The 20635-nt window shown below is 44.4% G+C and overlaps 1 protein-coding gene across 2 annotated transcripts; it reads left to right on the top strand.

The window, feature by feature from the left end:
- Window positions 1-5323: 5323 nt before the first annotated feature.
- LOC136550819 (uncharacterized) lies at window positions 5324-7419 on the top strand. 2 transcript variants are annotated; one of them, XM_066542409.1, is made up of 2 exons: window positions 5324-5414; window positions 5519-7419. In XM_066542409.1, exon 2 carries the CDS (start codon window positions 5547-5549, stop codon window positions 7080-7082), a length of 1536 nt encoding a protein of 511 aa, XP_066398506.1. In that variant the 5' UTR covers window positions 5324-5414; window positions 5519-5546; the 3' UTR covers window positions 7083-7419. The 2 variants fall into 2 exon arrangements, with proteins under 2 accessions (XP_066398506.1, XP_066398507.1); XM_066542410.1 differs by having other exon boundaries at window positions 5371-5414; window positions 5533-7419.
- Window positions 7420-20635: the final 13216 nt, after the last annotated feature.

Raw genomic sequence — 20635 nt, 5'->3', positions numbered from 1 at the left:
AACCTGGAAAGGGAAGGCAGAAATCACAGTACATGCTCAGAATGACTCCACAAGTTAACAAAAAATAGTACTAACACTCTCAATTTGCTTAAAAGGCTTAAACCGTTTTGCTAAAGAGACTCCAAATGACATATTTCATGCAAGACTAGAAGGTTGCTTCATCTGATATAAATTCAAGGACACTTTTCATTGCTTATTTCTTGAAAGAGTATGATCATTACCTTGACAGTTCTTTTACTACATTTTTCAATTGCATCCTCATCCCCAATCTGTAATGCAATTGGCACTTTAGAAATCCATCAAAAACAATGAAAAAGATAAACAAGGTCGGTAAGAAAGCTCTAAAACTACATTGAGGACCAACCTCCATAGCTCTGTTAAGATATTGGGTAGCATCATCCCTCTTCAAGGACCTAAATAATAGCAAATATCAGAAATGTGTGTATTGAGATTTAATAGTGAATATGAGCAAAGAAATAATTTGACGCATACCTTTTTGCAAGCTCCTTTTTCTTCATTTCAGGTGGCTCACCATCAAAAACAAATCTAGCATAAAAGTAAGCTAACTGCAAATAGTTGACAAGGACCACAGGAATGCAAGAAGCTTACACGGGCTTTATCCCTGCTTCTAACATTCTTACTGTCCGGTTCAACATACCCTGCAGATGACTACACAGTTCACAGAGATGGAAAGTTAAATAAGCTGGATAGTGATCAGACCACAGGCCACAGGCAGGGCAAGCAATATTTCTTGCCTTGTGATTTCACCAGCATCATTGGTCAGAAGCTCTGATCCTTTCCTTCCAACCACGATCTGCAGGAATTAACGACACATTTATATGAATCAAATGAAAACTAGACAAAAACACTATAGTACTATGACCCAATAAACAGTTAAATACAATAATACAAATGCCTGCACATGTTAATAGCATGAAACTTTGAGAGAACAAAAATTGTGCCGCTCGTAGTATTGCCTCCACGCGACCCGCATCGAGCTCATCCTCGCCGCCGCACCCGCTTGCCAGATCCAGGCTCGTCCTCGCCGGATCAGGCTTCTCCTCGCCGGATCTGGTGGTGGCCACTCGGATCTGGGCTGGTCCTTGCCGGATCGAGCTCATCCTCGCCGGATCTGGTGGTGGCTGCCACCATGTGCTTCATGCGGCCTCCAGCAGCGCGCCAGAGGAGAGAAGGTGAAGGGGACTGCACCACCAAGTCCCGCCACCGCTGGAGCTCGACGGGAGGCCGCGCCACCGAGCCACGGCACCGAGCTCCGCCACCGTGCCTCCGCTGGGGGGAGGGGACAGGGTCCCGCGCACCACCGACGCAGGAGGAGGGGGACGGGCCCCGCGCGACTGCTGGCACTGGAGGAGGGCACCGAGCCCCGCATGACCGCCAGGAGGCCGCGCCCCAGAACCCCCGCCACCCTAGGGTGCGCCGCCGAGTGCCGCCGCGCGGAGAAGAGGGGGGTGCGACGCCGTGCGCCTCCGCTGGAGAGGGAGGTCCCGTCACCGCGTTGGGGAGAGGGAGGGGCAGCGTGGGGGAGAGACGGAGGGGCTCGGAGAAGAGGGAGGGTGCGGCGCGGGGGGGGGGGCTGCCGCGCCGCGTGGGCGAGCAAGGAGCCGCGGCCATCGGCACAACGAGCGAGGGAGAGAGAGAGAGGGAGTCGAGATGGAGAGAGAGAGAGAGAGAGGAGGGCGGTAGATATTTTGGATGGTTGTACGTGGGGCATTTGTAGGGGCAGCTCAATCACCAGCCGCCTCTACAAATAGAAATATCGGGGGCGGCTGGTGAGTGAGCCGCCCCTACAAGGGCCCCAAGGAGGTCGTGCTACTCCTTGACACAGAGGCAGCGCTCCTCCCCGGTGCATATGCCTGCAACAGCGCAACTCCTCAGCGTGTGGAGATCCAATGGCGGTGCAAGGAGATTCGGTGGTAGTAAGATGAGATGAGATTCGACAACAGTGCAAGGAGATCCGACGGTGCATGCGAGGAGATCCGGCGGCAGTGATGGTGTCCTTGATGCCCATGGTGAGTGGATCCACGTTGAGGGTCCATGCATGGAGGCCCGACTTCGAGCGGTGGGTGGCGGACCTCTACATCTCCAGCGAGATCTACTCCGGCGGTCAGTGGGGCCGGTGATGGGATCTGATTTGGGCTGGTTGGCGAGCTTGTTGGGTTTCCCTTCTTTATTTTTTTGTATGATTTATGGAGGCATTTTGTCCGTCTCTGAAGTTACTGATTAACAACAACGTTTAACTAGAGGCGGATGCTATGCAGCATCTGTTAATCTCTTTTTGCTATCTCCAAAGCCCCTTAATGTAGTAGTGGATGTGGTAAACTAGGGTATCGTGAGGAAAATGATGTGCATGCCATTAGAAATAGAAAGGTAATTTGCTGACTACCTCTTTCTTTCCTAATATAGCAACTGGATTTAGATACATTCAACTCGCTGTCGACCATGCATTTACCTGCATCTTTTAGATAAAAATCGTGTAACATGACGCTAGCTCAAAAAATGTCACTTGTTTAAAACTCTGAATGTCTTAGTTATGTACAGGCCAACCACATATGACTTGCTTAGGCATTAAACAAGGGAGAAATTTCACAATCCATGCAGAGGTTTTCCCCTACTCTTGGTTAGTAGGTTGAAGTAGGAAAAAGAATTAGAAACTTTTGCTAGGGTTCTAGATGCAAAATCCATTACTCATAGCTACAGTTACAAACAGTACCACAGGTTGCGGATTTGTTAGTATAAAGTATAGGGTTCTCTTTGCAAAGTTTCTATTGCTATGCATGTATTCTTCGTGTAAGAAATTAAAACAACCTAGTTAAGAAACTAATGTGCCATTAAACTAGCTTTTTTTACTTTTGTTAATTGAAATAAATGATTTTAAATAAATAAATTATAGTGATATTTCACCCGTTATCGTTCATGCATCTAAACTTGATCCCATATACTAAATAAAAATATAATGAATGTTGATAAAAAAAAACTAATACCAAACCCTTGTTCTATATCTAGATGTAGATGCAAACCAATCTCTTCCTATATAAATACTATTAAATAGGCTACTAAAATGAACACATGGCCGCTATATTGTGTTAGAATCTTGTTTCCTACTAAATTTAACCTATCACCTACAAAGATTTTGATATATTGATATAAATAATGCACCCATAAATGTCTCAACTGCCATGAAAGAGAGAGAAAATGAGAACACTAATTACACACTAATCTACCACTAAAACTTCAAAAAGAAGCTTGAATTAGTATGTACTTACCTTCTAAAGCCTCCATAACCAAAGGAATCAAAATGAAAACCTTCTCTCTTAGATTTGTAATTTTTAGAGGTAGCCTAAGGTCCTCTTCTTCCACCTCGAGTATAGTAAATTTCCCAAGGTGAAAGAATGGGGCAGCTACAGATACGTGGAGAATATGTAGAGGTAGCCGCCTATACTTATCTATCTTTAGAGGTGGTTGTGGTCTCCAGCCACGCCCACCTCTAAAAACCCCATAGTTTTAGAGACGGTCAAAGACACCAGCCACCTATGAAGATTTGTTGAGACGTCTGGGTTGGAGCCATCTCTGATGTTATCAGCAATATAAAGGCGGCTTCTCGGATCAATTAGGAGCCGCCTCTTCCTAAAAATACCTTCCATCTCTGAAAATTGTTTGCGTAGTAGTGCACACGTTTAGTTTGTTGTCTCTAAGAGCAACTCCAACAGAAGAGCTATCCATGTTGTGTAATCTATATTTGAGTTTTTTGGAAGAAAAAAAAAGAGAGAGTCCAACAGTTATTTTATCTAGCTTTCTAAAATAACAAGTCACCTATCCTGGAGTTCTTGCATGTGCCGCTAGCCAGCCGCCTCACCCTACTATAAAGGTTGTTGGAGTTTTCTTTTCTTTTTTGCTGAGGTTTCTATTTTAGAGGTTGGCTAAATTATGGGTTTAGCCATTTATTTTTACCAACTCTCTTGGAGTTGATCTAAGGACTGCTTGTAAAAGAACTTAGGAGATAAAGAAGTTTTGGGCCGGGGGGTTTAGAATTTGCACATGCTAATCTTCGTAGAACTTAATACGTTAGACGTAAGAAAAATAGTAGTGTGCACACTTGTAACCATGTTTGAGATGAAAATGTGAATAAGTCCATAAAACACATTTGGACTTCTTTTTTCTATGAGAAAGGAGACATACTGTTCGCCATATGTACTTTGCGTACGCCGAGGCTCTGCTGGGAAGCAAAATGGCAAAATGAGACCTCAAAACCTGAAACAACACGTTGGGCCAAGACAAAACCGTGATGACTTTGGGGCCGGCTCAGCTGGTCAACTCCACATCGACGATGACATGAGCACCAAGCGCCGTGGGGAGGAGGAAGAGCGCGTGCCGCCGGCTGCCGGACAGGATGGCCGATGCGCCGCCACCCGCCCCCACCACACGCGCAGGCGCTCTCGAGGAGTCGAGGTACGGTCGATTTGCTCCCCACCTTCAAGCCCACAAGCTACAACCTGTTCCGTTCCAATTGCAGCAGAAGCAGAGTAGCCTGTCAACCTGTTCCGTTCCGATTGCAGCACGAGCAGAGTAGCCTGGCTTAGTTGAATAGTTGATGAATTGCAATTCGCAACAAGAGGGACTGTGATCGAACTAGCCTACGAGGAGCTAACTTATCTTTGGCGTATTTCTGAACCATTTTATGCATCAGAGATAATCCCTTTTTTGTTCCTCAGTTGCAGTTTTGTGTTCGGTTTTATACAGACATGGTCCTTTTTTCCCGGCCGCTCAGTTGCAATTTTGTGTATCAACCACTGTCCTTTTTCAGTGACACTCTGACAGTAGTTTGCTGGACCGAATTTACACGGCATCAAGCAATTAGGGGGGACATTGAGAAGTGAGAAATAAGAGAAAATGCTAGTGAGCTGATCAGGCATCGGTCAAAATACTAGGCTGGCCTGAAAATGAATTGACCAAGACTCATAAATGTGCCAGTGACAAGCAACCATGACTTTTCCAAGTTCCTTGTCTAGTGCTGTGTGGACGAAATATTTCTAGGCTGTACAGTATTTCACCTTCTTCTTTTCCTGTCCTTGTGTGTTACCGCACCATTATTCTACAATTGATTTTTCACGAAACTTCAATGCAACTCTTCCAGTTCTGTCAACTTCATGCCTGTTGGTCTAATAAATAATGCATTCAAACATGGAATAAGTGGCTAGATATTCTCATCGTTGACGAAGACTTCTTGACCAAATTTTCCCTTGTAGAGACCATCATGCACACATTCCCCACTCAAAGCCTTGGACATCACTGTCTTCTCTTTAAGTTCTCATCTTACCACGCCGTGCGATTCCGCGCCAAGACATATCTATACACAGGATAGGTGTCCACCATTCACGTCTGCAATTCAATCAAAGGTAGGTTCTTACCCCCATTAAGCTAAATCATTGCCTGTGATCCAAAGTTCATGTATCTAAATCTCATTACTACTGTTGTATGTTGAATATCCTGAACACGGAAGGGATATTTTTGCAGATGCTTCAATCCTAATGGCGGAGATTGTTGGTTCTGCGGTTGTTCAAGAGTCAGTTAGCCAAATCTTATCTGGTATGCTTCAAAAATATGAGGAGAAACACAACTCAAATGCGTTCAGAAACCTAGAGAGGCTAGAGATGGCACACATCAGGCTGGAGGCTGTTCTTCAGACATCTGACAAGTGGGATATCACTGATACATCCTTATTGCGTTGGCGTAGGAAGCTTAAGTCTGTTGCTCAAGAGTGCGATGACACGCTGCACAGATGCAAGCAGAGAATCCTAGAAGATGAACACATAGAAAAGGAAGTAAGTAATTTCTCCCTTCCTAAGCGGGTTGTGCACGCTACCAGGTCATTCGTTTCTTCTATCTTTAACCACGACAACGACGACTTGAATAGATCCATTGTTCAAAGATTTGAATGGTTTGCTGATGGTGCTGGCGAGTTTCTGAGATTACTAGAACTTGGTGGCATGCCCTGGTGTCACATGTCATTTGACCCTCTTATCAGGCACCTTCTTGCTGGCAAGATACTAAAGCATAGAATCATTAGGGCAAACAAATGCCCTTTGTTTCTACTGTTGGCGCCATTTATTAGTGCAGAGCATGGAATAGAAGGTACGCTTTTCTTGGTGCAGAAAGATCGTAATGTGCCGGATGAGGACTTTTGCTTTAATGTAACGCTACAGCTTTCTGAGAGTACAGACATAGTCGGGGTTGCAATTCAGTGCTTACAGCTGTTTGCCCCTCATTTCATGTCTACGGTTGAAAATATTAGGAAAAGCCTTATGCAACTACCTACTCAAGACTTCTCGTGGGTACCGTATGTTGATTCACACCAGAAAAAATATTGGGACAATGCTCACAGATTTGGCCGTCAATGGTTTCGCCCAAACCCATCATGTTGCAAGCAGCATGATAAGCACAGCCTTTGTCATAGTAGCAAGCTAGACAAGTCATCTGGATTACCATATGTTTCTCTAGAAACAGTTATTCATGTAGGTCTGTGGTGCCAAGTCTCACTCTCAGAGTCCGACAAACAGGGGGCGTCACTTGCTGGATGTAGAAGTTCTCTACATGATCATCCATATCAGAGAGCTGGAGTCCTCTTTGCACCGCATGGCTCTTCACAAGACATGTTGCTTGTGGATAAGTTTCCTGCTATAGCGGCAACCAACAGTGAGGAGCAAAATGGTTTGCATACTGTATTTACCTTGGGACAATTTGAGAAGATAGTGCTGCCAAAAGCAATAGATTTCTTCTGCCAAGCAACAATCTACCAAATGCTTTGGAGGTCTAAGCATGGCACTGCATACATTGAGGTTGAAAGAGAAAGCATCTTCATGCCAAGCACACGGCCAACATTTCATGGAGCTAAGAGAAGAAAGCTGTTGCGAGGACTGGATGAAGAGTTGGAGTGCCTGACATATTTGGTGTCTCGCTTCGTTGACTTATGGGCTTCTCATGCATCCATCCAACTGGAAGGCTCGAGTATGGACTGGTATCAGGAAGTAAAGGAAAAACACAAGCAGCTCATCACTGCCACCTGAAATTCTTGATCACATATCTACCATGGATCGATCAGCAAACGATGGAGAAATAAAAGAATGGAGTGTTCCATGAAAGGAACAAAGTGTGGATTTACTGTTCATGACCAAGAACAGATCACAGAGATCAAGTACATATATTTTCAGTTCTCAAAATTTGGGATAGATGCTCGGACTACAGGGTCAAGACTCAATACAGAAGCAGAGCTACATCATGGAGGAATTTATGCTTTAATGGCTAGCAACTTGTGTATAATGTTGGTGTTATTGAGAATTCTCCTTCTGAAATAGGAATGTACGTGAGAATTCTGTATCGTGGTGTTTGTTAATCACCATTTGATCTTATAGTGGACGTTCCATGGTTATAGTATTATTCATCTAATTGTATCATACAAATAAATGTAAGATGCAACTGAATTGTTAATGTCATTTCTGTGTGTAATCGCATAGTACGATTACCTAATACAGTCGAGGAACTAAAATTTAAAATTTAAAATGTTTACTTATTAGCTGTTCCATATGATTGAATCCAACACATTTTGCTTTTTCTTTGAATGATTTGCAGGAGCACTTCACTGTCATTTAAGGAGAGAACATTTTGTTACATGAGACCATTTCAAATAAGGTACAGAAACACAAAGCACTGGAAGCAAAACGAGTAGCACTAGTCTCGCTGGATCCATAAATGAGAACAGGCTACTCTCCTCAGCGCCATCTTCCCTTTTGCTAGCCCGAAGATCTGAACCATTGAGTTAGACTTGCCTTCAAAGATTCTCCTATTCCTTTGCTTGGAAATGTTCAAAGCCGTGTACATAAGGAATAATGCTACCACCGATCTTCTTATGGGACTATCAAGTCCATATTCTAAGGTTGCCTTGCGAAACAAATAGAATTTGGATGTGATTAGTAAAAGTCCATAAATAGAGAATGGCCAGGTGAAAGGGGTAGTACCACATCTGATGGAAGATGGCCTAAGATTATTGAAACAGCGCTCGAGATGTAAAACTTAGAACAAGTCTAGAAAAAGACATTATATTTGGATGTTACTTTTCTGAAAGGAGACATTTTGAATTTTTTTTATGCGAAGCAACACGTTGGGCCAAGACAAAAAGGTGCAGACTCCTGTAGGTGGGCCCACACAAGCGTGGTTTTCTGGTGATAGATATTGGAGAGGACAACGTCCATTGCGTGTTCTGTATAACATAACAAGCATGTTCTAGCAAAGTATAGGATCGGAATAGCAAAGCTAACTACGTGTGTCAGTGTGAACTCCTGCCGAAGCAGGGTCCTGAAACTTTCAGTCACATGACACTAGTCCGTGGAATGAATCGGTAATTGGTAAAGACTAGCGCGTGGCATTACAAGGACTCTTGTATTGGCTACATTAATTCTACTAGAAAATTGGCATTGACAAACGACAGTTTCAAGTTGTGTATGGAATTGTTAAGTGCGTAGAGCCACAAGACTTTTTGTAGATCTCCTGCCCTTGCTGGCTTTGCTCCGAAAAAGATGTTCCTTGTCCACTGCTGCGCAGATGATCTGTCCTTAAGCTGTACTATTCCACTTTCTTTCCTGGTAGTGGTCACTTGTCAGTTGTCGTAACAGCCTCCATTTGAATTTTCACGCGGCTAGAATGCACCTCTCCCACTTTTCTCTGCTTAATTAATACCAGTTGGTGGACTATTATATTCAAACCTGTGCCAAAGTGGAGACTGGTACTGTTCCTGTTCTAGTCAAGCAATGAAGCAAATATCCAACGTTTTTCCTTTGTAATGACAAATTCTTCCACACCCCGCTCTATGACTATGAGATCCGGATCCCTCCCTGTTGGCAACTTGTATTGGAGATGTTCACAATTCCGGTATGAAAAAAAAATTGGTCCCCAGCGATAAATATGAATTTTTGAGAATTTCGGAAATATCCAATCAAATTTAAACACATTCAAATTGATTTTAATAAAAAAATTGGTGTCATTTCACTAGAAAAAAATCTCCAATCATCGCCCATCATAAATTTATATCACCGACAAAATAGCATAATATATCACAGGAGTAGAGTAGCAGTATGTAGTACGGCAGGCTGACGGTGGGTGAACTGCCTATGCTAGTGACGTCGAACGAGAGTGAGGAAGTTAAATAAAGTTGAACAAATTAAGGGCTTTGTCGAGGCTTGAGGATATGGTGCGCCATTTTAGTGTGGTTTGGTGTAATTTTGGAGCATTGAAGAAAAGCTTGTCCAACATCGGTTGAGGTGGTTTGGCCATGTCCAAAGGAGACCTTCAGAGGCACCAGTGCATTGTGGAGTCCTAAGCCAATCTAATAATATGAGGAGAGATAGAGGAAGACCGAAATTGATATGGTGGAGACAATAAAAAGAGATTTGATAGCTTGGGATATACCTAGAGATCTATGTTTAAATAGGAGTACTCAGAAAGCAGCTATTGAAGTGCCTGAACCATGACTTGGGGCTCTTGGTGGGTTTCAGCTCTAGTTTACCCCAACTTGTTTGGGACTGAAAGACTGTTGTTGTTGTTGGTGGTGGTGGTGGTGTAATTTTGGAGTGAAAGATGAATATAACCGAAAAATATTACCCGGTTTAAAAATTTTGTGGGACCCCAACGAAAAAGCCGACATTTCAGAAATTTTGCCGAAATTAGTGTAAACCTATTGCCTAACTACTAACCCTAGGGATGTTGTATTTTAATAAAATGTAGATGAACTTGGATACATATATGGAAGTCAACCCCTTTTTTATCCTGCTAATGTTTTGGGCCGAAGAACTGCCCTTTTGAAACCGAAACTGTCTTCTTATGTTCTCCTCCATTTTAGAGTTTACCCACCAATATATGTCTACAAACTGGATGGCCAATTATTCCACAACCCTTGCTATCGGACCCCTCTATGTTGACGAATTGTCTACCACTCTACCTATTTCTGCTCCCAAACTCTTGTGTCACATTGTCTACTACTTAAGTTATCATCTTATCTCATAGTTCAACTCTAACATCCAGAATATAGCTCTCTACATACAGGATAACTGTCCACTGTTTCATGCAACTCAAGGGTAAGATTCTTACAACCAAAATCTAAATCTTTGCTTTTGATCCAGAGTTCATATATCTAACACTACCCCAGATCATGCGGTTCAAAACACCCCATCACTGCCGGATTTTGAATCGGCACAACCAAACCGGCAGTGATGAGGGTTAACTATCACTATCTGTTCTGCAACTTCACTGTCAGTCCTTTACACAACCCGGCAGAGTTCAGTTCCAACAACACTGCCGGTTGATGAGACCACCCGGCAGTGTAACCTAGAACACCATTGTCGGTTTGTGTCTTTAGCCGGCAGTGTTGTCGTAACCAGCACTACCGATGTAACAGCTTTGGTGTTATGAGCTCGTTTAGCACCGTGATTTAGACCTAAGAGAATTACTGAAACAATTTTCTCCAATTTTAAAATTTAGCTTATGTTTAAAAGCGTTATTTTGGCGAATTATATTGAACGACCAGTTTTAAAAACACGCATGGAATTATGTGGTTCACTTTGATGGACTAAACTAAATATCTGAGTAGATTCACCTAGGGCGTAAAAGTATTTAAAATTTGTCCGATAACGATTTTAGCAAGTAAATAGCGAATGGCTTGGTCGGTTGGATTGAGCATGAAAACAATTTTTATAAACGAAATTTGTTGAAAGTAAAATTTGCCAAATAATAAAACCTTAGAGTTTTAGTTATGCTTGTTAATGCATAAAGTTGTTTAGAAAGTGAATTTTTGGAAGCTAAAATAATATAAAATATAAACAGGAAAAAATATATCATCAACAGGAAATGAACATGGTGAATATGTGGGTATACTTGTTCGAGTGTCAATGTGATGTTTGTTAGTTTAAAAATTAATATGAACGAAATAGAAATAAAAATGAGAGTGCTGGCGCTGCTGGTCGCTGGCGCATTGCTGTTATCGGCCTGGGGCTCGCGTGCACCTGCGCCCAGTTCCACCTCCCCCACTACATGCCACGACTCAGCTGCCTATTTGGCCGTTTCATTAATTCAAGCGAGTGGTGTGATAGCACGAACGAGCGATAGCGCAGCAGGTCTACAGGCTTCATTTACTTTTTCTGGTGCGGCATACAACGTACTCGTTGCATGGCAATTATTCGTCGTCACGTCTTTCATCGTGGTTCTGCCCCTGCCCATGTCGCGTCCTCTCATTTCCCTGAGCGCGCGCTGGTGCGCCGCTGCCCTCCAACCCGTCGCATCACCCTACAGCACCATCAATGCCCTTGTCGTGCTCTCTGCTCTCTGACCTTGCTTGTCTTGTCTGGCTCTGCTTGTCTTTGCTCCGCTATTCTCTCTACCAGACAAGCAGGCCGGTCACCTCCGAGCTGCTGCTGCTGCTCCCGCTCTGCATCAGCGCCCATTCTTTTTCCTCCTTGTGAGCGCGCCCATGCCCGGTCGTGGCCACGCACCACCCCGCGCCGGATAGGTTGTTTCCTCAACGCTGCCCCTCCTTCTTCCTCCCTCGTGAGCGCGCGCATGCCTGCAGCCTCGCGCTGGTCCCCGCTACACTGCTCCTCCTGAGCCATTGCGCCCGCGGCCCGCTTCTTCGGGCGGTCTCCGGTAGCACCTGCGGCCGCTCCCGTCACCATGGCCATCGCCGGGCCATGGAAGCCACCATTGCACCCTGCTGTTCCCACCTCCTGCGCACGCGAGCTCCACGCCCCACGCTGGTACGACTGCTCCATGGCGCTTCCCCTTCCACGCGCCGCTCCTCGTTGCGGACCATGCCACGCCTTCCGCCGTCGTCGCGCCGCGTCACCCGAACGCACGTTGCTGGCCTTTTCCCTCCCACCTCGATCGCGCGAGAGCCTCCTTGCCTGCTCTGGACGGCTGCCTTTCCCGCGTTGCCCCACAGCACCCCGCAACCTCCAGTCTCGCCTACTGCGCCGTTGCTCGTCTCCTCACATGCGCTCACGTCGCAATGGCCTCCCCCGATGCCGTTCGCCCGGCTCACCCTGCTGCTGCTGCTGCCGCGGGGGTCTCCCTCCATGGCACTGCCCAACCGGGTGCACGCTTGGTCCGCCAATGCCTAGGAGCCTGCACCTCACTTCCCCGGCCCCCTCTGTCACCGTAGCGCTGCTGCCGCCTGCCGTGTCCACCAGCCACCGCCAGTCGCTATGGCCGGGCCACCGCGGCCTACTACAAGCCAGGCTAGGGCCTAGCGTGGGTGTAGTCAGACATCGCCTTGCCATGCGGTCGAGTAGCTCGCCCTCAACGCCGGCGAACTGCCGCATGGGTCGGTGGATTGCTCCGTGCTCTACGTTTGGGGAAGAAAGGGAAGGTGAGAAATGGAAATAGAACCTTTATTTGGGTCCAGATGCGAACCGCTAGACTCAGATGAACAGTGTATGATTAGACTGTGAATCAATTTGGTAAAACTATAGGGTTCTTTTTGTATATGTGGCGCGCCCCCTCTGGGCCTTGGTCGCATGGGCCGCAGTCGGCCTTGGGCCGCTGCCGCGTGCGTGCCGCTAGGCCGCTCCCACCCGCGCCTCGCCTAGGCCTCTGGCACTACTCATCCATGCGTGGGCCGACCTGCTCGCACTGCCGGCCTACCGCCGCCCGCGACGTGGTCGCTCGCGCCAGCGCGCGCCTCGTTCGCCTAGGCTGCGCGTCTGCGTGGGCCGCGCACGCACGTCCCCGCCTAAGCCTGGGCCGCCGCGCGCCCGTCCGGCTAGGCTGCCTTGGCCACTGGTCTAGGCCATGCTGGGCCATTGGGCCGAGGTCGTTGCCTCCAGCCTTTTTGATTTATAGTGTGAATTCTAATTTAGCTTGTAAAGTAAATTTGTAAATTCAAAATAAAATTAAGTAGGTGTCCAAAAATGGTGAAACCAATTTTGTTAGGCTCCTAAAATCATGATCTATATATTAGTGTATTTGGTTCATCTAATTTTAAAATGTTTTAGGATTTCTCTAATTATTTTATCATGCTTAATATTGTTAAAAGGTGAACTGGTAAGAATTGTTGTGATAAATTGGTAATAGTGTTGAATCTAAAATTTTTACAGTAGGCTCCTATCAATATTGGGTACTCACTGTAATTTTTGTATCTCCAGGATAATTAGTTTGCTAGGTTGATAATGATGCCCTATTTCGAATAAAGATTAAATCGATAGAATGAAATCAAGAAACACCCTGGAATTGTATAACTAAAACATTTGTTGAGAAATAACGCCTTATTCGACAACATGAATATGTAGCCTAGGTACGGTCGTCGTTAGAGCTATCTTGTTAGCTTGTGAGGCATGATCAGATTTCTAAGCATTTCGGCTGTCGTTGATTATTTACATCTATGCATTTGCATCAATGCATATCATATAGGTACGATGATGGGTCAACGGATCAATTGAAGGATCATTGGGAATCCAAAGATGGTATAATGGTATTCTCTCCAGGAGATGATGCAATGGGCTTTCTATTCAGTTGATGGTGGATGATCTGAAGATGCAGATACTAACTTTTTAGTATATATCTTACCCAGGCAAGCCCCGGTGCATAACCCCTACTTTTCTGCAGTTTAAATTATAATTGCGCATTAAGTTTTAAGTAGTTGATTGAAACACTCTTGCATATATATATCTTTATCCTATGAGTCTTACTAGTATGACAGGATCGTGTAGATTGTGTTGCTACAGGACTCTGGTAGAAGTCGAGTGATTGCCTGTCACTCACGAGGTATAAGAAATATATTATTGTATTATTGTCACTTGGAATATATAAATGGTAGAAAGGAAAAATGGTGACCGGGTAGGGATATGGTTTGGGTTTTGGTGGGTGTAAGAGGTTGTGTCTTGTGGCCAACGGGACAAGGCTTGGTTACACTGCTTTCCCTATCTGTGTCGGTTAAGGACCGACCGTTGCATCAGGCTCAAGGCAAGTCACAGACTTATTATCCTGAGAACATACTTGGGTATGGGCGCTTGGAAGACTTGTTACTCTCTTGTCATGGGTTCTGACTCTTTTCGGACCGACTGTCATGGTCGTTTTTGGGTTAGGAGGTCCTTTCACCGCATTGAGTCCGCGACTCAGGGACGAGGTCTTGGAGTCCCAGTTTGGACGGGGACCTAGACCCCATGACAGGAGAGTAGTGGGTTGGTCCTGTTTGTGCCTAGAGTACAAGCGGGGCATGTGTTTTTGGGGTACCCAGCTGGGGGCATTGATTCGCAAATCATCGGGCGATCCGATATGGCTTGTTTACGATTTAGCATCATAGTAAGAACTAAAAGATGAAAGACGGAAAAAGAAAGTCTGATTGCTTACCACCTGCTTGAAAGTAGCACATGTGCTTACATAGAATGGTTGGTTAATGAACGAATGCGGTTGTTAATAAAAATCTAATATAAGGACGCACTTTGAGTAATGCTTCCTGCAGATGCAATAAACCCACAAGCCAGATAGCCTTGCATATCCTTAGAGTCTTTTCTTTTCTCATATCGGGTAAGTCTTGCTGAGTATAATTGAGTACTCGGGGTTTTATTTCCCCCTATTGTAGGTTACAGGTGGAGCCTAGAGTTGACCTTTGTGTGTGGATTCCTCCTGGTGGGCTCAGAGAGGATTTCTTTTACGCTGCGATCGTAGTTTTTATTTATAACTCTCACTAAATGTTTTTATAAATGAAAGTTTTATAATCTGTTGTCATAGTTTATATATTGATGCTTCATCATTTCATGGATAGATATTTATTTCTGTTGTAACTCTGTTCATATGTTTATATTCCGCTGTTCAATTAAATTGTTCATAACTCTGATCATATGATCACATTCTGCTATTATAAATAATAATTGTTATACTCTGATGTTACATGTAAAGTGATGTAAGAAATGGTTAAGAATGATGTAAGCTTTATTCTCTCATTTGTGATCCTGATGGAAAAATGTGGATTTTCTAGTTCTCCCTTAGGGTGTGCCCGACGGAATAGCGTAATTTGGTGTTCTCCCTTGAGTATTTAGTGTCTAATGGAAGACAAGTACTCCTAGGAGGCATTGAATTAGGTGGTTCTGCCACAACCGGTTTGGGACAAAACCCGACAGTGATGTCTAAGCCAACGCTGTCGGTTTGTGGCTCAAGCTGGCAGTGCCATCTTGTCCATCACTGCCGGTTTGTTGCTAACCGACAGTGATGGCCCATTCGTATTTTATTGTTTTATAATTTATTTTAATTTATATTTTTTCGTGGAATTATGTTTCGCTTTATATACGCTATGTAGACGATAGGTCCATCAATATTAAACATTACAAATGTTACGGTTACAGTTCAAATGTTCTTATCAAGATCTCGATCCCTCAAAATAAAAAACAAATTATTCGATAAGATGAAACATGCTTCTCAGACTTCTTATAATAATCTAGCAAGCCGCTCTGGGCCATACTGGTCCTTGAACTTCATGGATTGTGCAATGGAAATACTCCATCTTTTTCCAATACCTCGGCTAAGATGAATTTTGCCAGCTCTGATTGCAGTGCGACGATCTCCATGTCTAATAGCCTTTCGTGGTTATATTTCTTGTGCTGTCATTCAAAAAAGATGATATCCAAAGAGGAATCAGAAAATCATTTTGTTGAATTATTAATAGACAAATAAAATGGGGATTATACATACCAACTTATCTGCTTCTTCTGATTTCCCGCCGATGTAGCGAAGCATTGCCCACATTACATAAAATCCACATTCATCGTTTCCAGCCGGCTGTTTTAGGTACTTTCCCTCCATTTCGACAACCTTGAATGGGACCTATGTCCCACTGATATGTCTTCTTCAGACACTGTGCAACATTAAAAGAAGAAATATTAGAAAGCGGTATGTGTGATTAGAAAATAATATGTTATTAGGATCGCTTACTAATTCAAAATGAAGACGAAATGGTTGCTGCAATCATAAAATCCTAATTATCGAATAATCTTAATAAAAAAAGAAGCATAAAATTAAAAGCCGAGAACACATACTCGCAGTTGTAGGCTAGAAGTATGTGGGTTTTGTTCTTCATCTTGAATTCATCAAAAACAACAATGAATCTCTCTTTCAGGTCTTCCACGTCACATCCATGGAGGCCTAAACATGTCTTCTCATTAACTCACAAGTGGTCCAAGAAGCCTATGTTATCTCATTTGCTTTTTAGTATGCAAAATTTTGCTATACACCTACATAAAATCATGGGAAGTGCTCAAAAGTTAACAATTTGTGTCTTGAGAGAGTAGTTAATTGTAATGTCATGTGTGTAGGGTACTCACATAGTCCACAGCATCAACATTTGTGAATCGAGAGAGCGTTTTTGGTATAGCTGGACCAAGCACTCCCACTCAACATTGAACTTCTCTTCTTCAGGATAATGAAAAACATGTGGTGAACGGATAATAACCTTAAAACCAAAGTCCTCCGTCTCTATTGCTTAAGCCATGTAATATTCATGCAAATAGCGCATATATGTTGTCAAATTTTTATACTCATCATCGAGAACCAAAAGATTGCCCCTTTCATACTTCATTGCCGGTGTTCCCGTCCCTTGTACATCATAATAGATGTTCACGACCTCTTCCATGGTTAATTCGGGGTTGTCTTTGATGTACTTATGTATCTTCCTTAAATCTTCATTGTGTATTTCTTCGGCTCTTATTGCAGCATACTGATTATGTGTTTGCCTTTCAAATTCGGACGTCAACAAACACTAACGTAGTGAGGCACAGAGATTGAAGAAACTAACATAATCTTCCTTCGAGATGTGTGCTGTAAATTTTTCTTTCATCAAGTTTGTAATGCTGCCACTGAACGGCCTTTGGTTTTTTGGTTGGTCCACTTTGGGAGCATTAGCGACCGAATCCAAGGACCTTTTCTACGACTGCGAGGATACCTTTGATCTTGTTTTGGGCTAAGGTGGAGGAGGAGGAGGAGGATGACGATGAGAATTCTGTTTTCCCAGGGCGGATGAAGATGGAGGAGGAGGAGGAGTCTTCTCTTTTCTCAGGGCTGATGCAGATGGAGTCGGACGAGGAGGAATAGAACGAGACCCCTGTCTTCTCGAGGGTGATGGCAAGGGATGAGGAGGGGAGTGATCTCTGTTAGGAGATGGTGAGTGATCATTGTGGGTGGGTGAAGACTCCCAGTCGTCCTCATCATCAGAGGACAATTGGTGGTCAAGCTTAATGAAGTGCTTGCGCTAGGCCACTTGAGAGCCCTTGTTATGACTAAGTTTTGGCCTATCTTCCGCTACGGGGTACTCAATGTGTATCTTTTTATACTTCTTATCAGGTATTCTATCAATGGTGATGCGAGCGTACCACTATAGAATTGGGCGGCCATTAATGGTCCTGTCTCCCATAGGCCAGGCCTGGTCGAGCGCCACCTTGTCCTTTGTCCATTCCTAACGGATGTACAACTTGACATTGATGGGTTCAGTGATGACGTCCACCGGATGAGGCACATTCGCATCTTCATCGTCGAGCGGGGTCAATCCACACCTGCTGCAACCCCTGAACTATGGGCTAAAGGCAGTAGGAGTAGGGTTTTGTGGTACTCCTGACCCCTTGGACAACAAAATTTGCTGGACTCGTGCTTCAACAGTCAACTAAATCCATGCGCCCATTCTGTCTTCCATCTCTTTTAGTCGCCTCAAACACTCTACCTCCTATTCCGCTCTACCCCTCGAGCGGCTTTGATAAGTGTGAGATTCTTCAGGGAATGCTAGTTTCCAAGGGACAACACCGGTTCCTCTAGTGCGACCAGGGTGCTCCTTGGTTTTGAGTGCTTGGGTGAGCACGTCTTTCTCCATATTAGAAGTGTGAGTCCCTTGCCTCACCTCCTCAGTTACCTGGGAGACCTCTGGATGAGTTCACTCATGAGTGGATTTGTGGAGCAAAATCTACCATCCTCGGCGTGGCATACATTCCTCCCCATATAGTATATTACCTATCTTGACTCCCAATGGGCGGTCTCAACCTGAACACCTTCCTCAGCAAGGTGATCCATCTTTTCAAGTTCTGCTTCAAATTCTGGCATCTTTTTGGTGTAGCCACGAGAGCCGACATGATGAGGATTCATCGCTTTCTATGAGTTCTCCTTATTCTTTCTACTCAGCTCTAAGTACTCCTCGGATAACCTGTATTTCTTGAAATCCTGCCAGAAGTCCTTCTGCTTGCTAAACTGTCCACCATCGAAATCTGGCTCTTTATTTTGGAGGACAAAATCCTTGTACAATGTCCCCTTGAAATTCTTGAAGCATGTCCCCATAATTTCTTTTGTTTTTTTCTTGACTACCTCCTTGTCATACTCCATTGAGAAAGTGAAATACTCTGGGATCTTGATATCCCATATGTAATCCTTCTCACTTTCAGGAACCCTCCATGGGTCATTATCTTTCCCAATCCACTTCCTGTATCTAATCGGGATGAAGTCCCTTACAAGTAACCCAAGGATAGTCTTGTATTTGGTCAAAGCTATAAGCGGTGAGAGTGGATCCCTGAATTCATTGAACTCAGTGATGTGCCAGTGTGCATTCCTACCAACAGGAAGCTTTGACATGCCTCGCTTGAAACTGGCCTTCCTGCTACCCGAACCCTTTGACTCCTTGGTCGGCGGAGGCTCCTGCTGGAGACTCCAAGTAAGCTATGACCCTCTCAATTTATTAGTCACATGGTCACATGTGGCTACATAGTCACATGGTACCAAAGTTACCTGGCCATCTTGGTCATTTTGACCTAGCTCGAGCAGGCCAAACGGGATTCATGGCTGCTCGTTCTCACCGTCCAAATTGACACCGTCACCGTTTGTCGAATCATGCGGCTCTCCCATCCCAGCGATATCAGTCGCTTCTTGTTGCCGATTTGTTCTTCGGTGATGGGGTAATAGGCAACGATGAGTCATGGCTGTGACACGATCGTGATTAGTTTTGGCTGTGGACAACTACTAGTAGCATATGCAAAAATAAAGAGAACAAAAACTTAGCATCAAACACAAACACAAAAATGATGCAGCAATTCCAAAAATGAGATGGAACCTAGTTGGGGAAGCTACACAGAAAACTATCTCATTGCAAGTGGTCACCCAAGTCAGAAAAAGGTACAAAACCAGTTCCTATCCAGTCTTCTGATGACACCAACTAGGATACAATATCAACAAAACCATCACGAGATAACACACGTTGCTGCAAATTAATACATGTACTGCAATTTTACACATTCTATATTATACCAAGCGGCTTTGATTTAACTGTCGTACCTGAATTCTAGTGCATGTTAACCAGGCAACAAATTTTAACAAACTATTACTTCCAATTCACACTACGGTATGAAAACACGCACAATTCATTCCACCACAATCTACTCTCGTATGCAATTGAAGCTCGTATGCAAGAAGGAAGGGGGGCAGAGCCCAGGTTGGCCTCAGCTAACCTAACGGGCATTTCATCAAACATATAGCGGGCAGTGAGCCACGCAGTCACCGTGGGGGGTGGGAAAGTAGTTGTCCGTGCGCTCTTGAAGGCCTTGGCGGTGGGAGTGCAGGCGTGGATGAGGAGGGCCACGGTCGGCGTCATGGATGAGGAACGAGGGCATGGACGGCGTGGTGCTCCGACATGGGGCGGTGAACGGTGTCACGGGCACTAGCGCGGGACTAACGGGGACGCATTGAGGGGACACACGGGCATCAGCGTCGAAGAAGAGGAGCGTAGGGCTAGGAACGGCGACGAGGGGGGCAATGGTGCCCGTCGGCGTGGGGTGGTGCTCCGACGACACGGGGAGGGTGTTGGCGCGGGGTTGAAATGACTTTAGCACATTTCACCCCGCGCCTTGTTTTTATCCCAATGGCTCATCACTACTGGTTGCAAGGTCTAAACCGATAGTGATGAGGCAATATCACTGTCGTGCCATTCCTGGTCCCGATAGTAATGGGGGTGCAGCGGTTACGGGTTAAGTAGCATATCTTTTCCCTTTCTTTCTAAATCCTCCGACTGACGCAACGGTTAAGACCGCGCAATATAGCCTCCGAGACCCGTGTTCGAGTCCCTGGTGGCCTAATTTTTTTTGTTTAATTTTATAAATTATTAAGCGCTCTAAAAGGTCAAAAAGAAAAAATAAAATACACCTTGACAAACCTCCTATACTAGCGCAGCGGTTAAGACTTAGAACTCTAGTCCCCGAAACCCGAGCTCGAACCCGAGGGCTGACACAATTTTTTTAATTTTTTTATAAATCACTGTTGGTTTTCAAAATGAACCAACAGTGATAACTAGCATCACTGTCGGTTTCGTCTCATCACTGCCGGTTTTTTTAAACCGACAATGATGTTTATATATATATATATATATAATTTCTTTTCTATACTGAATAAATAGAAGCATGTGTATTCCTATATCAAAATGGCTTAAAATTTTTTTGGCAAGCATGTACACCTAAAGTAAGACCCTACACCTAAAGTAAGACCCCACACAGGATCTTTGGTTTTTCTGATCAGTTTTTTTTAATATATTTTTCTATGTGCTGAATGAGACAAAAGAGGGTGAATT

The sequence above is a fragment of the Miscanthus floridulus genome, chromosome 4, assembly GCF_019320115.1.
Source record: "Miscanthus floridulus cultivar M001 chromosome 4, ASM1932011v1, whole genome shotgun sequence".
Classification (NCBI taxonomy): Eukaryota; Viridiplantae; Streptophyta; class Magnoliopsida; order Poales; family Poaceae; genus Miscanthus; species Miscanthus floridulus.
This window is presented reverse-complemented; position numbering and strand designations above follow the sequence as displayed.